The sequence below is a fragment of the Triturus cristatus genome, chromosome 2_2, assembly GCF_964204655.1.
Source record: "Triturus cristatus chromosome 2_2, aTriCri1.1, whole genome shotgun sequence".
Classification (NCBI taxonomy): Eukaryota; Metazoa; Chordata; class Amphibia; order Caudata; family Salamandridae; genus Triturus; species Triturus cristatus.
Genome location: NC_140582.1, coordinates 627,443,640 through 627,459,336, shown reverse-complemented (window position 1 = coordinate 627,459,336; position 15,697 = coordinate 627,443,640). Strand labels below are relative to the sequence as shown.

At 45.6% G+C, this 15,697-nt stretch overlaps 1 protein-coding gene across 2 annotated transcripts in view; it reads left to right on the top strand.

Moving 5' to 3' along the window:
- Nucleotides 1-15,697, top strand: part of NEK1 (NIMA related kinase 1) — a 1,277,786-nt gene that overhangs the window by 522,961 nt on the left and 739,128 nt on the right. For both annotated transcript variants that reach the window (XM_085641815.1, XM_085641814.1), the window contains one exon: nt 443-520. In XM_085641815.1, coding sequence (XP_085497941.1) covers nt 443-520 — 78 coding nt within the window. The remainder of the gene's footprint in view (nt 1-442; nt 521-15,697) is intronic.

Sequence of the window (15,697 nt, the reverse complement as noted above, 5' to 3'; positions counted from 1 at the left end):
TCTATTCTCTTCAAGTACCTCCAGCCCTTCTTTAGGTAGAAGACCCTAATATCTGTTCTTTAAATATGTTTTCGCTGAGAGTTAAGTTTCTGTCATGTGATTAAACTCCATTGGCTTGTAAAGATAAAAACACACAACCTAAGGTGGGTACATATGTTTTCTATGTCTATGCTCAAACTTTCTGGGAAGCACCCTGGTAATTTGAGATGACAATTGTCTCTTATCTTTTGCTGTGCTGTCTGAATTTTGCTTTAAATGGTAGTCGGATTTTAGGCTGCTTGACTTTTAGTGTTTTGTTTTTAACAGGTCCATACTCTAAATTCAGTATGGCTTTTGTATACTGTAAATAAAAGTTTGTATTCTGTAAAGTTTGTTGTGCCAAGGGGTATATTATTTTTTCCTGGACCATCACTGATACTTTTGTGATATTTTCTTATTTTAGGGTGACACCGATGGGTCTGATGGTATTGAAGGAAAAGATGAAGCTGAGTTTAGGCGTATAAAAATTGAAGCGCTTAAGGTAATAGAAATAAATTGTTCATATTTCATCTAATGTGATTTGTTGAATGTACTGCATGTGTCTAACCTTGTCAATTGAACTTTGAGATTCCTTGCAGGGGCATTGGTTAACAACTTTCTGTTTAGTGAACTCCTGTTGTATCTTGCTTGATTGATAAGGTCATGATACAGTATATACAACAGTATAGAGATGAATGACTTCTCCTATAGTTAAAACAAAACATCGATTGATATATTGGAATAAAGTCATGCCTACTATGCTAAATGCACTTTTCAGTTTGCCTTTCCTAAACACCCATTGAGTTAGTGGGTGCCACTGGTAATGTGTACATGACATTGTGAAGAAAAATAAAGGAGGCTCGTAGAGGTTATCAATAACGTCTTCTGTGCTTCCTTCAGTTGAATCCATAGCAACATATCATTCCATCTTGGCCTTTTAGAGGACAATGAATCATAAGATTCATAAATGTTCTTGTACACTTATTGCTATGCAACCCTTGCAAACCTTCCATCAGTTCGTTGTGCTCTATTGTTAGAGTGTATATATTTATTATATATTTTTAATATGTGTTTTCATTTTGTAAAACAACTGTGCACCTTAATAACAGGCATCATTGCTAAGAGCACAAGCCTTTTTGGAAGCATTAGAACAAATGACATCCAGGACTTTTAGCAGGGTCTTTTATAGTACTAATACATCTTGTGATGGTAGTGATATGGTGCTGAATTGGGTACTTTCCCAAAATGTTGGTGTTATAGATACACTCCCATTGGAGTCAGCGGGTTTCGTGGGGACAGTGATAAGCTGCAAATCAGGGTTGTAGATAACCAATGGCGGTGTAAGTTTATGTGAATTTTGGAGTGTTTGCAGAGGCAATTCTCCAGAGGTTCCCAGATATCTTTTGAGCGAGTCATGATGGGCTGTAATGTTGCATAAGCTGTGGCATTCTTATTACAGATTGCTAAACCTCACTCATGGCAAGACACCAAGCAGAATACACCAAGGGCTTTGTATCCACACCAGAGACACTTTTTGCTTAACCAGCACCAGAGCCAGTGTGGTGAATTTCCTGACAGGGCTGGAAATTTTAAGTGCAACACCTAAAGCGTTTTTCCCGCTATATGGTTTTGGGAGATGTTAATCTTCATCAATTTGATGCAGGAGACACGGCTGAGTTTCTTAGCTCTCTTCATTTGGCACATCTCTCACAAAGGGTTTCCCACACTACCCATGAGGCGGGCCATATTTTAGACCCTGTGTGCTCTAACTTCCCGATTCAGGTGGTAAAGTCCTCGCCTGTCTCTTGGTCAGACCACTTTCTCATATGTTTTTCTTGGGAAATTACTCAGCCTGCTAGGCAGGCTGTTGACCATTGCCCACCAACTTTCAGTAAATAGACTCCACTCAGTTGTCTAGCTCTTTGGCTGCATCTCGGCCTTTTCTTCAAGTAGATCTTGAGGGAAACTTATCTAGGTTCACTGACTGGATTTCTGATTCTGTGTCTGCTCTTTCTGCACGTCGCCGCCCTAAGCTCTCTAGAGATTCTCCTTCCAAACCTTCGTTCTCTTCTGAGCTCAAAGCTTTAAAACATGAATGTAAAATACTGGAAAGGGCCTGGCGCTCGAGTGGCTACTGCCCTCTAGCTAAACACACACTGAGAGTTAAACAAAAAAGCTTCTACACTGCCATAGCTGCCGCAAAAGGCTGCTATTATTCCCTACGCATTGATCAAGCGAGCAACAATTCCAAAGAAATATTCTCCATTGTGCAAAGATTTATGTCTCCTAGTGCCCAAGCCCGAACTGTACCAGCTTCGGAGACTTGGTGCAATACTCTTGCAAAGTTTTTTTTGGACAAGATTTGCACTATACAAGCTAGCTTTACCACTTGCACTATGGCATCCAAGGTTTCTCTATCCGGCTTTTCACCTGTTACGCCTACTAATATCTTGTCATCTTTTGAGCCTACTGAGTTGGCGTGCTCTCTCAAAATTCTTAAGTCCTTGAAGTCGGGCTCCCCAACTGACCCCTGTGCTGCTAAACTCCTGGCCTCGGTTGCGGATACTATTAATCCGGAAGTTAATAAAATCGTTAATATGTCTTTGCAGGAAGGTTTTGTTCCAGCTTCTTGGAAGCGGGCACAGATTCTCCCTCTTCTCAAGAAGCCATCCCTTGACCCATTGACAACGGGAAACTATCGCCCTATATCACTGCTGCCTAGCCTGTCTAAAGTCTGCGGGAAGATTGTAACCAAGCAACTGACTAATTTTGTTTAGGCGTTGGGTCTGTTGCATCCGGCCCAATCGGGATTTCGTGCCTTGTTTAGCACCGAGTCTGCCCTGCTTGAGGTGACAGAGGCAATTTGTGATGCCGGCGGGAGAGCAGCATTGGTTATGCTGGATCTCTCGTAGGCATTCGACACGGTGCCACACTCTTTGCTTCTAGATCGCCTTTCAGAGATTGGGATTTCTGGCTCAGTTTGGCGCTGGATTGAATCTTTCCTGGAAGACCGCTCACAGCAGATCTGGCTCCCTCCTTGTGTCTCGGTATCGCAGCGTGTAGCTACGGGTGTCCCACAGGGGTCATCTCTTAGCCCCCTCCTTTTCAACATCTATGTTACTCCGCTGATCTATTTAGCGGAGTCTCTTGGGGCTAAGGTGATGGCTTATACGGATGATACTCAGCTCCTGTTGTCTTAGGGTAAGGCTGATGATTCAGTTTCGGCGGCTCAACACTGTCTCTCTTCGGTTTTTTGTTGGCTGGCTCAGGCACAGCTTAAATGTAACGAAGAGAAATCAGAGGTCCTCTTGTGTGGTGTCTTTCCAGATAACGTTCGAGAGAGGTTATGGCCCCCTGGCTTTCCCTTGCCCAAAGCAATGGGTATTGCTGCAAAAAACCTGGGGGTCTGGTACAATGAGAATTTGTCCTTCGCCACCCAGGTTAAAAAGCTGTTTGGGTCTTGCTTTGGCATTCTGAAAGCTTTGAGGAAGTTCTTACCCCTCCTTCCAAGACCGTCCAAAGAAACGGTTGTCCGTGCCTTGGTTTTGTCTCGCTTGGATTATGCCAATGCTCACTACGTTGGCATTTCTGGCTACCTCCTGAACAGATTACTGGTCATCCAAAATTCAGCCGTCAGACTCCTGCTGGGCATATCTCGCAGGTGTAGTGTGCGGGCTCATTTGCGCTCTCTGAACTGGCACCAGGTGGAGTCTCGTATAAAATGTAAAACCCTGGCCATTGCCCATAGGGCCCTTTATGGCCTGGGTCCTCCCAATTTTTTATGCTGACGCCTAGATTTAAACACCAGAGGCTAGGCGGGAGTTCCTTTGTGCGTAAGGCCGCACTGGCTTGGAATGCTTTACCCTTGGCGCTTCGGAGCACTCAAGATTTTGTGATCTTTAAAAAAAAATAGTTAAAAACCCTTCTCTTTGAATAATGCTTTGGCCTGTGGTTCCTTTTCTTAGTTCGCGTCGGGACACTCTGCAGAGTATCTGTACGCATTATAAATTGACCTAACATAACATAACATAACATAAATGTGCTACCAGGGTTTTGGAAGTCCATGCAACCTGTTGGATAATAGGATCTGCTTTCATGGTTACCCCCACTTTTTGCTGGTGTCATTCTTTTTTCTGACTAGACTGACTGCGATCCTGCTAATCAGGACCCCAATCACTGTGCTCTCTCCCTAAATTGGACTATGGTAAGTACTTTGGTACCTTCCTAATTGGCTGCTGGTGTATCCTTCTAAGTCCCCCGTATATGGTACTAAGGTACCCAGGGCATAGGTACATCAGGGGTCTCCGGTGGGCTGCAGAATGTATTATGCCACCCATGCAAGACCACTCAAACTGTGACTACAGGTCTGCCATTGCAGCCTGTGTGCGCTGGTGCTAGCACCACTCACAACAGATCTACATTTCCTTATATCTGAGGTCACTGCACTTAAAACCTATAAGTCACCCCTAAGGCATGTTGGAATCCTACCCCAACACCGATTCCAGTGTTGGATGTAGGATCCTACGTACTGAGGGGCTTCCTGGTACCAGCTTTCCAGGCTCTAAAAGCAAGCTTGTGCTGCTGCCGACCACAGACCCGATTCTGCCCTCATGCTGCTGAGCCAGGATCGAGCAGGGGAAGGTAGAACAATGTTTCCTGTCACAGGGAGGTGTGATCACCTCCCAGAAAGGACTTGGTGTATTGGGATGGGATGGGGGCTCTTGCCAGTGCCACTAGACTGCTTTGAAGGGCACATGTGGTGCCCTCCTTGCATACTCCAGTTGAAACCAGTTCAGGGAGCTGCTGGCTCGCTCTCTGGCGCTAAACTGGACAAAGGACATGGGAGTATCCTCCCCTCTGTGCAGCTCCTCCTCTGGGAGGGACCCCTGAATCATCCCAACCCTTTCCTTTGGCTCCTTAAGGGCTTACCTGTGGGTGGCTCTTCATATTCGTCGTTGGACAAGATTCAGATCCAAAACCACTTCCACATCTACTGTCTGGGCACTTTGGACTTCTCTTTGGGAACTAAGACTGCATCTGGGAAGACTCCTGCTGCACCTGGTCTTGTTGTCATGCCAGTCTTCTGTGTCGTCTGGGACTGTGTTTCATCCAGGTTCTTCTTCAGGCCTGTGGGCATCAAAGACACTTGAAGGAATCTCCCTTGGAGTGAGGGAGTCACTCCCCTGCATCTGCAGGCACCACAACTAAGCTGACTGGTCTGCTGCTCCTGACGTCCTCCGGACTTCGAAAGGCCCAGCAACACAGGTGGTGGTTCTGCAACTCCCTTGAGGCCTGCACTATCTTCCCAGCGAGTTTGAGGCCAGTATCCCTTGTCGGAACCGCTGGAACAGCATCCCTGTGCATCGCGTCGACTTGCCGTTGCCAAGGCTTGTTTACTCTCTTCTCCACAGATCTTCAGGCTCCAAGAAGCTTCAGCCTCCAGCATCTCTTCCTGCCAAGATCGCCGTCCTCGCTGCATCCTCTACACCGTGGGCTTGCATCTTTGAGGAGCTGCTTGAGGTCCTCTTGCGACTCCTGTGCCTTTGGCCTGTGGGTCCTCTTTAGGGTCTTCTTTGGTTCCAGTTGGCTCCCCTGCTTGGGCCTGCTCTGACTGTCCTGCCCTTGGTGAGTCCCTCGGACCTTGCTGGTCCAGACACTGCACCTTCTTCGTTTTCTACATCTGTTGCTGTTGCCAAGGCTTATTGGTGCCCCGCCAAGTCCCCGACCCCCCCTGGTTCTTGACTGCCGACAAGGGACAGCTTTTGAACAGCTTCTGGTCTTTCACAATGTTGCCTGATCCTCACAGCTATAGCGACAAGGTCACCGTCAATTCTCCTGCATCTTCTGGCATCGGTGGTAATTGGTCTTCCGTGCCTCCTGGTCACTCCTGAGTGGCACAGACTCTGTCCCCTCTGCTTGGAGGTACCCCTCTTCAAGAATCCACCCTTGGATTCCACTGGATACTTTCACCTTCTTTGCCAGCGACATTTTCACTGAAGTCCTCCATTGTGGTCTACGGATGTTTCCGACGTCAATTCGCACCTATGTACCCAGCTTCCCTTGTGTAGGTATCCTGGTTCCTGAGGTATCCAGGGGTGGGGTGACTGCAAACTTCCATCTTCTATGGGGTTTCTTTAGGGTCCTATGGGAAGGGTCCTTCTTCTTGAAAACTGCAACCGCGACAGCCCTACTGACTTGCATTGAGTACTCAGCTGTGTTTCCACTCTGCACACGGCCTCCATGGGGTTCCTGGGTATTTACCTTGAGTGGTTCATTGGGTCCCCAGCTCTTCTAAGTCTACTGGGTCAAGTCTCGACTTCGGTCACAGTTCGCATTCCTCTTTATTAGTATATAGTTTGGTTTCCCCATGGAGAGAACTGTGTATTTGTGTTACTTACCTGTTCTCCTTTTGAAATATTGTTTGTATTGTGTTTATATCTCTGGATGTGAGATATACCAATGTGTTAGTGAGTATGTGTAATATAACTATTTTTAAAACTACAATGTGTGGTTCTTTTTCGTTAAACACTCAGTATATGATTAGTACTGGTAAAACAAGCTGCTTTACACTCCTTCTGGACTACACCTGAAGGCTGCTCTCCACAGCTACCACTTGGAGAGCTTTCTATGGTTGTCTAAGACCACTTAAATCACCATAAGTGTATTCTGGATTAGTGCAAAGTGCTTCACTTAAATAAGTGTACACCATAAACTAAGCCAGCCTCCTACACTACCTCTCTTATTTTAGACAGTATGTCAATAATGTTAGACTAATAATTCCTTATGCCAGTAGGGTACCAATCCTGATGGAAAAGTCAGCATTTGTTTGTCTACTTCTTGGCCATTACGTGCTCCTTATTTAAAGTGTAAACCTGTTTTCAAATGATACCAAGGTCTTTTGGGTGACCACTGTTCAACAGTAGGTGTCATGCTTATGTCCATTTAGCATTGATCCCCTTTCCTAAATCATATTGCATATCCTTTTGTCTAAGGTACCACCCTGTGATTCATAGCAGAGTATTGCTTAACTCACATTCTGTTAGTTCCTCTGCAAAATGTTTAAGGATGTTTAAGGATAAAACATTAAATGCAGAAAATACCAAGTCAAGACGTGTCCCATTTATCTTTGATTTGTTCTACTTAAGTGAATGTTGTTTTTTCGTGAAGGTCATCCAGAGAAATCAACCCAGCATGTCTAGAGAGCTTCATTTTCAATGCTAACATTAATGGGTCGTTGCAATATTTTCGAGCAGAGGATCATTGGCAAGTATTTTGCATTTATTGGTATTTATAAAGCGCAACAATCATCCCGAGGGACATCACGGCGCTGGGATGGATTTTAGTTCAGTGCAGGTTGAACATTTGTAGGATCAGTATCTGGGGAACAAAATGGTTTTAATTTTTTTTTCTGAACAGCAGGTAGTCGTCTGTCAGGCGAAGATCAAGGGGTAGGTTGTTCCAAAGAACCGCAGCTAATTTGGAAAAGGACCGGTCGCCCATCCTAACCTTGGATGTGCGCTTGACTGAGGCGAGGGCTTGGTGACATGATCTCAAGTTGCACGAGGGGACATGGAAAGGAAGTTTGTCTCGTCGCAAGATTTGTGGTCCTTTTTTATGGAAGGTTTTATGCGCAAAACAAAGAAGCTTGGAATTGGCTCTCTGGCGGACTGGTAGCCAATGTAATTCCTTCAAGCAGTGGGATGCTGAGCTGTATTTTTTTTAATTACATATTAGTTTTGCAGCAGTGTTCTGGACCACCTGAAGTCTAGAGAAAAGATATTCGGCCATTCCAACATAAAGGGCGTTGCCGTAGTCTAGTCTGCTTAGGAGCAGAGCTTGTGTTACTGTTTGTCTGCAATTTAGTGGGATCCAAGGAAAAAAGTCTGAACAGTTTCAATGTAGAAAATGCTTTTCCGCACAAAGTGCGTACTTGGTCCTGCATAGATAGGGTGTCATCAAAGATGATGCCCAGATTTTTTGCCGCATGCTTGGGTTCCGGGGCGGTGTCTAGTGCCTGGGGTCACCAGCTACTGTCCCAAATTGCCTGGGCGCCCCCGAAGAGCAAAATTTCAGACTTCCCGGCGTTTAGTTTTAAACAGTGCTGGGTCATCCAGCCTGCGAGTTCAGTGAGACAGTTTATTAAGTTGTTCTTGGTCTCAGTATTGGTCAGTCTGTTTATCAGGGGGATCACCAATTGAGTTTCATCGGCGTATGAGCAGATATCGAAACCCCATTTTCTACTAATATCCGCCAGAGATGATACAAGTATAAATGTGGTCTCCTGATTGTGTTGGTTGTTCGAAATTGGGCTACTAGGTGTGTGGCCTACACAAGTAAATAGATCCACAATTGTCCTTACTGGGAACCAAACACAGCATTGTAGCTCTTGACTCTCACTGGTTAGCAAAGCGGAGCAGTCCAAGGCCTACTTTAGGAAAGTGGTGTGGGCTAGTAATCATTAATCACTGGCACGCAATAATAACAGTCAATAAATGATTGTCCAGTTGTACTTTTTCTTTAGAAAAAGGAGAAGTGCATTTATTACACGCACACTAATAAATCCTATGCAATAATTTACAAATGTATACATTGGTAAATGGAAAATTCCATGGATGACATGCTGTAATCACTTGTGACCCCCTAAAGGAGTCACTGAAACATATCCAGTGAGTTTCAGCAGTAATTTTGTAACAACCACATTACTTTTGCAGGAATCATTGTCATTGTTGTGATAATTTTTTATTCTTTTCATTTTACGGAGTTTTATATAGCGCAAACTTGACCCGAACCGGGTATCAGAGCGCTTTACATAGCACCAGTTGCGTTATTTGAGGACACATTATTTATTTATTATTATTATTTTTTGTTAGGCACGGCATGATTAAGTAATTTGCCCAGAATCATGAACCAAGTCAAATAATTATGATAACATAATAAAACATTTATCAGAAATAAACCTTGTGTTTGTGTGTTTGTTTCATGTATTAGGCATCAAACTGTAATGGTAAAAACAGCCCCTAAAGGACACCACAGTGAAAACAAATTTCATTTCAACCATACATAGAGCCCCTAGAGGGCTTAACGACATAAACATTGCATTTATTCATTTTCAGGCCTTACAGGACTTCTTGGATGTTACCATACACAAGGCTCCTTGGGGGCGAAGCACTCCCTGCTGTAGAGAACAAGTATTTGCAATGCAATAGGTCTCGCATTTGTGAGAGTTTGAGCTATTGGGATTCTAAATGACAATGCCATTTATTTATGTGTTTTGAAAACCAGCAGCCGGTGCGTAAACACACTTTGTACTTGTAGTCCTTGCTTACGAGAAGCAAGGTTGGCAGTGAAAGAGGTGCACTTGCTGCCAGCTTTGCATTGCAAATGCTTGTTTATTTTTTATATTTTACAAAGCACACTAATGCCATCATGGTTACCATCCCACGAAGCCCACCAAAAACAGTACAGAAAAAGAGTAAAGCATGTCTATTAATCAACAAAAAGAAATGTAGAAAAAGATTGAGTGACAGACTTGTAACCTGAAGTAAGATTCAACAAAAAAGGGAAGAGTTTTATGGCCTGGCCGTTGCTTAGGAAAAAGACCTACCTACACCTCTGCTTTTATGAAGAACTAATAGTCCAGCTGATGCTTCAAGTTTCAAGTTTGCTGATGCAGAGCGTAGACCTCCAGAAAGATGGTAAGGAATGGTCAAATTTAGTTTAATGCAAGGCCATTCTCATCGCTGGCTTTAGGACAAATTCACAACATTTTTAATTTGACATGCTTTCAAACGGGAAACACTTGACTCAATTGGCATGTCTGTAATAAACCTGCCCGTGCCCCTATCCTATGGGTTGCACATAATGTGGGCAGGACTCTCTATAGATGGAACTGTAGTCTACTTAGATGCCCCAGTTCCATTTTCCACCTAATGTACCTTCACTCTTACCAAGGTAAAGGTTTATGGTAGTGTGCCACCTATCGAGTAGTTCACCCTAGTAGTAGGTGGGAGGAAAGGTTTCAGGGTAACGGGAAATAGAAGCGTCTGTCAGGTGGACCACTGGGCCCCCTTGCAATTTGAATACCTTTAGAACACTTTCGTTGCAGCCATTGAGGATCTCAAACGTCCTCAGCTGCAGAATTAGTCTTTCTCTGTTACAGCACTAACACAGTGGGGTGTATTCTGGGGAACCCGTCTCAGCAACTGCTTTTTAGAACTGCTGGTGCTGAGCACCGGTAGGACCCGACACACTTAAAGCCCTGCTTCCACCTATGACTACTATGGAAAGTAACCTATTTTATTTCAGGATACTGAAGCTATGAGGTCATGTCTTTGCTGAAGAGGTCAGAAAGGCACCCCTGCTGACTTTCAATACACATGCCTCCACACCCTGTCACCCCCGAACATCAATGGTCACTCAGCCCAGTATCACAGAAACGGTACCTCACCAAGACGGCCCATGCCAGTAAGACGTCATTTCCCTCAGGTAAAAAGTCTCATCTGTGTGTAGGTGCGCACTGGTGATGTATTTCGTATTGAAGTCTCAGCAGGATAATGCGCCACAGATCTCCAGTGAGTGGAAACCGCCCCCTCTGTTTAATGTACGACCATGACTGTGTACAGCCGCTGATAGTTGCAGACTGCCAGGGCCTTGCACGTACTGACTTTTTTAGATCATTTACTTCCCCTAAAAGCTCAATACCCTACCCAGCAGACACAATAAAATGCAGATTGCTCACAGTGCATCTCAAACGCTACTCGTTAAAATGAAAAGAAAATCAATGGCAGAACCAACAGTCTCAAAGGCGAGGTATACTGCCTTTGGGAATGCTTGTTGAGTCAAGACAAAAATGCAGTAAAACTCAATGACTGTCACTGAAACTGTTTTGCTATCATTTGAACTGTTACATCGTCCTTTTTGCATACAATAACAAGGAAACTAAAAAGGAAGCATGCAGATCCTTTCTAAAACATAATGTGTGATGGTTTTCTACAATAACCAACCTGTCGCCTCGGTGTCACTTGAAACTGCTTTGTAATACCAAATTAACACGCAGGTGTTTGTGGCACACACAGAAGGGGTTCAGAAAGGTGCTCAGGTGCAGGTGGGGTACAGAAATGTGTGCAGGTTAAGATGCACAGAGAGATGTCTGCATGTCACCTCTAGTGCAGGGTTTGCTGCGACCCTCAGTAGAACCGAGGGACAGCTCTGCTTCTTGTTCATAATGTGGCCAGTGTCTGACCTGAGAGAAACCTCTCGTGGGTGTCCCCTTTGTACAGGGTCCTACTGCAACGCTAACCAGGGTGCACAAACAAGATAGCTGAATGGGTTCAGCACCTGTCGCGCAGTGTCACTCTTTCTAGCCCTGGCTGGGTCTAGCTAAGCGCCTAGAGGATCACCACCACAAGACGCCACGAGTGCTGCAAGGGCTCCCTTATTTAGAATAAAAGGCGTCTGCTCATTCTGTTTGTTGTCTGCTGTGAAAATTGGCCCTGCACGAGTAGTATACAAAGTTCAATTTAAAAAAAAAAACACTGCATTTTTAAAAATACATGTTTGCAAGCTTTCATTTTTTTTTGTTCATGCCTGGAAAGTTGCTGGTGCAAATGCTAAATTATTATGAAGGTGGTGTGAAGAAGGGGTACACTCAAACTTTAGAGAGGATTTTTGTCAGCTGTCAGTGAGACACGCCCTACACAAAGCTCGTGGCCAGTAGAAGCCAGAAAAAGCATTTCATTAGACACATCTTCTTTCTTCCCGTGTCCCCGATGGAAAATAAGCCTGAAAGACACAGACTGGGCGAGTGGGAAGGCCTCCTGTAGCCACCCTCCCCTTAGTGCTTGCTAACCTTGCTTTTATTGAAGCTGATTTTAATGTTGCTCTCTGTTTTCAGGAGCGACCCATATGTTCATTTTGATGGAAGGGTGTGTATTTCATGAGGGAGCTGCTAAAGTGATTTTTTATTTCATTATATGACTAAACAAAATGTTGTTTTCAAAATTACCCGCATAAGAGTCTGCATTTTAACAAAGTACCTTTAGGAACCCACTCTGTTATATTTCCGAGCACAGCCTGGCAACGCACGTGTTTTATGAGAGAAATAATTTTTTTTCTTATTAAGACTTCACGTGCCCTAGTCCAATGGCACATTTGCTGACAAATGTGGATTAATTTTAGTACATGAACCACACTTTTTCCCTTGCAGCCTTGGAATGGAGTAGTCGGCATCGTTCTCTGAGAGCCGCTTGCCACCTAAAGTTAATTTCCCCTCTCTACACTGGCATGCTGAGGGCTGAGAGGGAATAAGAAGGCTGGTGTAGGCACAGCATTGCTAGTGAAGAAGGAAAATAGTTTTTTAACTACCGTTCATGGCGCCCAGGTCCCTTACGACCCGGGCGAGGGGGAAGAACAAAGGGAAAGGAAGCGCTTCTACTAGATGAAATCACAACAGTGAATTGCTGGAATCCGATCTGGCTATTCAAAGTAAAGGCTTCCAGCTGAAGCCATATGGAATTCAAAGCACTGACTGGATTCCAAGTCCTAAACTGAAATAATGGCAAACCAGAGTCCCGAGCACAGCAGACCATCTGTGCGGTAAAGAGATAGCTTGTGACTTGGCTCCGCCATTAGGTCAAGAGCGGCTGCCACGGATCACTTTAACCCCCCCCCCCTCCCCCCCTCCCACTCTAAATCAATTCAAACTTTTCAATTGTTCTGCCTCGCCCAAGATCGCACTATTGTGGTCGAGCGGGGACGCCGTGATTTGAACTCCGGTGAGGTCTCCCTTTACCACTCCGATTCACTATAGCCCAGCGTTACATGAGACAAGCATGTGCACACGATCACACTCAGCACACAGGCTTCTCCTTCGCTGGGACTGGGGCAGTGACTTCCCCTCTGATTCCAAACACAGCAGCGCCGTTAGCAAGAGTCCCCAAGTCATAAAGTGTGAAGCGTGCATCCTTGTCTGTGCCGCAGTAGCAGGAAGGCAGCAAAAAATACAAAAACAAGTATAAATAAACGGCAGCTGTGAAATGGGAGCCCCGAGCGTGCCAGTCGTAGCGAACAAAGGAGCTTGACAGGGGCTAGGGGAGGGCAAAACCTCCGTAAGCAAGTATAAGAAAACGCCGGCCGTAATATGGGAGCCGCGCTGAGAGAAAGTAGTCCCTAAATAGACTATTAACAGCCCAGCAGCGTAACTAAACAGTAGTTGGTCGGTGCTGCTTCCTGCAAAACGGCAGCACAACGGAAGTGACGTTTGGCCTCACGAACCAACCATAAGCAAGATAAGAAAGAGCAATGCAATGTTAAACAAATGGCGAGCAGCAGCACATATTAGCCGCCAATAGGCGGAGTTTCACTCAACATATAGATTATTTTCGGTCTCGCTGAGACAGCGCATGCGCTGCCAAGGCGAGACCTAAAAATGGCATTGAAATCCAGGGGAGATGATAATTTTGTGGTCCCCCCAACCTAGGATGTGAACTCAGAAAGTATCTTGGGAAGAAAGGTGTGTGGTGCTGAGTAATTTGGTGGTGGTGGTCGTCCCATCACAGGCAGAGAAACAGGCAAAAAAATGTATCTTGTTTAAAAGACCCCGAAAAGCATTATGGGACAATTTACCCTGAGGCAGTAAATATCTGAACAGCGGCTCTCTTGATGTGTCGAGGAGAGCCACGTTGATATTTTTCTTTTCATTTGCAAAATACATGCGGCTACGTGCCGAATTTTCTTTCTTACATCAGGGTGCCCGGTCCCACTCCGACACCCCAAGCATTTCCTTCATTGGAGGGCAGCTTGGGGAGCCCACCCTGGCTGCCCTTGCTGGCTCCCTGCGCCGACAGCCTTCATTTGATTCTGCCCGCTCCAGCAGCAGACGTGCACTTGTGTGTGGCCTCCTCCCGCTCCCTCCTGGCATGGGGAGCGGGGAGAGCAGACCATGTACCCCCTCCTGGGTGACTCCTGCGGGGGAGAGTGAATACCCTCCCCTGATCCTCAGAATCTCTGCATCCCTGTATCATGACCTACTCGGGGATCAGAAGATGGGGTCCCGGCCCCCTTTTAGCATAAACCCACCCAGGGGATGGGGTTCCCAGACGGGCTGGAAGAATGGGAAGAGGATCCATGCATGCCTTCTCCGCAGCAGGAAAACAGTCAGCTTCTTGGCAGCATCCCCCAGCACTCATCCACCCGGGGAACATTATTAGAACAGCAGCGGAGCCTCACGTGGTCTGAGGCAGGAAAGTAGGTCAAAGGTTGCCACACTTTAAAATGTCATAACTCGGTCCCGTGGGGCCGATTTGAACGATCCTGGGCACATTGTACTCCTAGTGGCGAGTTCTATCTACCAGCGGCAGTTTCCGCAACCCCTCCTCACCTCCCAAGTGGTGCAGTTCTCAAAAAGCTGGTCCTCTTGGCTCCCTGCGCCAGTTCTCCTTTTATGATTTGTTGGTGGGTTAAAAAAAAGGTCCAGGGCTTTCCCCTAACTGGTCCTCAGAGGGCTAAAGAGAGCAGCCTGACTGTCCCTTGGGGATTCCCACTAGGCCTGGGGTCAACTGTGCAGAGTCTTTGGTCGTGAGTGGGTGACAGGGGGTTCTTGTAGGAAAGTGGGTTTCTCTTGCAGTAACCCCCCCCCCCCCTCTTTTTGCCAGATTTCTGATGCACTTTTACTTGATGTGCCTTGGGTCCCAACCAGTCAGGTTCCCAGAGCCTGTGTTCTTTTCCAAAACTGTATCTTTGAATCCACAATTGGCACATCTCTGACCACAGGTAAGTCCCTTGTAAAAGGTACCATGTGTACCAAGGGCACTGTGACCATGGAAGGGCTCTAAGGGCTGCAGCACCTATTGTGTCACCTTTAGAAACCCTGCACCTTAACACCTACATTCTGCCATTGCAGGCTTCATGTTTTGATGCAGAGAAAAGTAAAGAGTCTACATGGCACACATCCCTGTGGGCAATGCCTGCAACCCATTGCCTGTGGCCTAGGTAAGTCACCCCTCTAGCAGGGTGCACTAGACCAGAGGTAAGGGTACAGTTGTATGCGCACTGTACCCCTACAGTGTCTGAGTCTGTTCTTAGACATTGTAAGTGCAGTAAAGCCATAAAGAGTATATGGTCTGGGAGTTGGTCATTGGAAACGCCACAGCTCCTCAATGGCTTCACTGAAACCTGGGAAGTTTGGTAGCAAACTTCCCAGCACATTAAACCCACACTGATGCCAGTGGGGGATTTAATGTAAAATGCATTCAGAGGGCATCTTAGGGATTCCCCCTGAATAACTACCTGCCCTGGTGTGGTTTCATAATGGCTACCCACCATTTATTTTTTTATTAATACTTTTTTTTATTGAGTCACCAGAAAACAGTACAGGTCTTATTAATGTTCATACATTTAACACATTTTACCCCAATTTCCGAGTCAGTTCCCCTTGTAGGATCTTCCACCAAAACAGTTATCATTATATATGTCCAGTACCATTTCTCTCTTTCAGCGCCACTTCAGCGGTTGGGGAGATACAAAGTTCACCATGGTAAGTATTCCATTTCTGGGGACATCCTCTGTTTTTGAACACTGCTTTCTCTGCCAGCATACATTTATCAATTTCTTTAGTCCATAGTGTCAATGTCTGCCATTTCGCATTGCCCCAGTGCATTGCTATGCATCGTTTGGCCAGTGT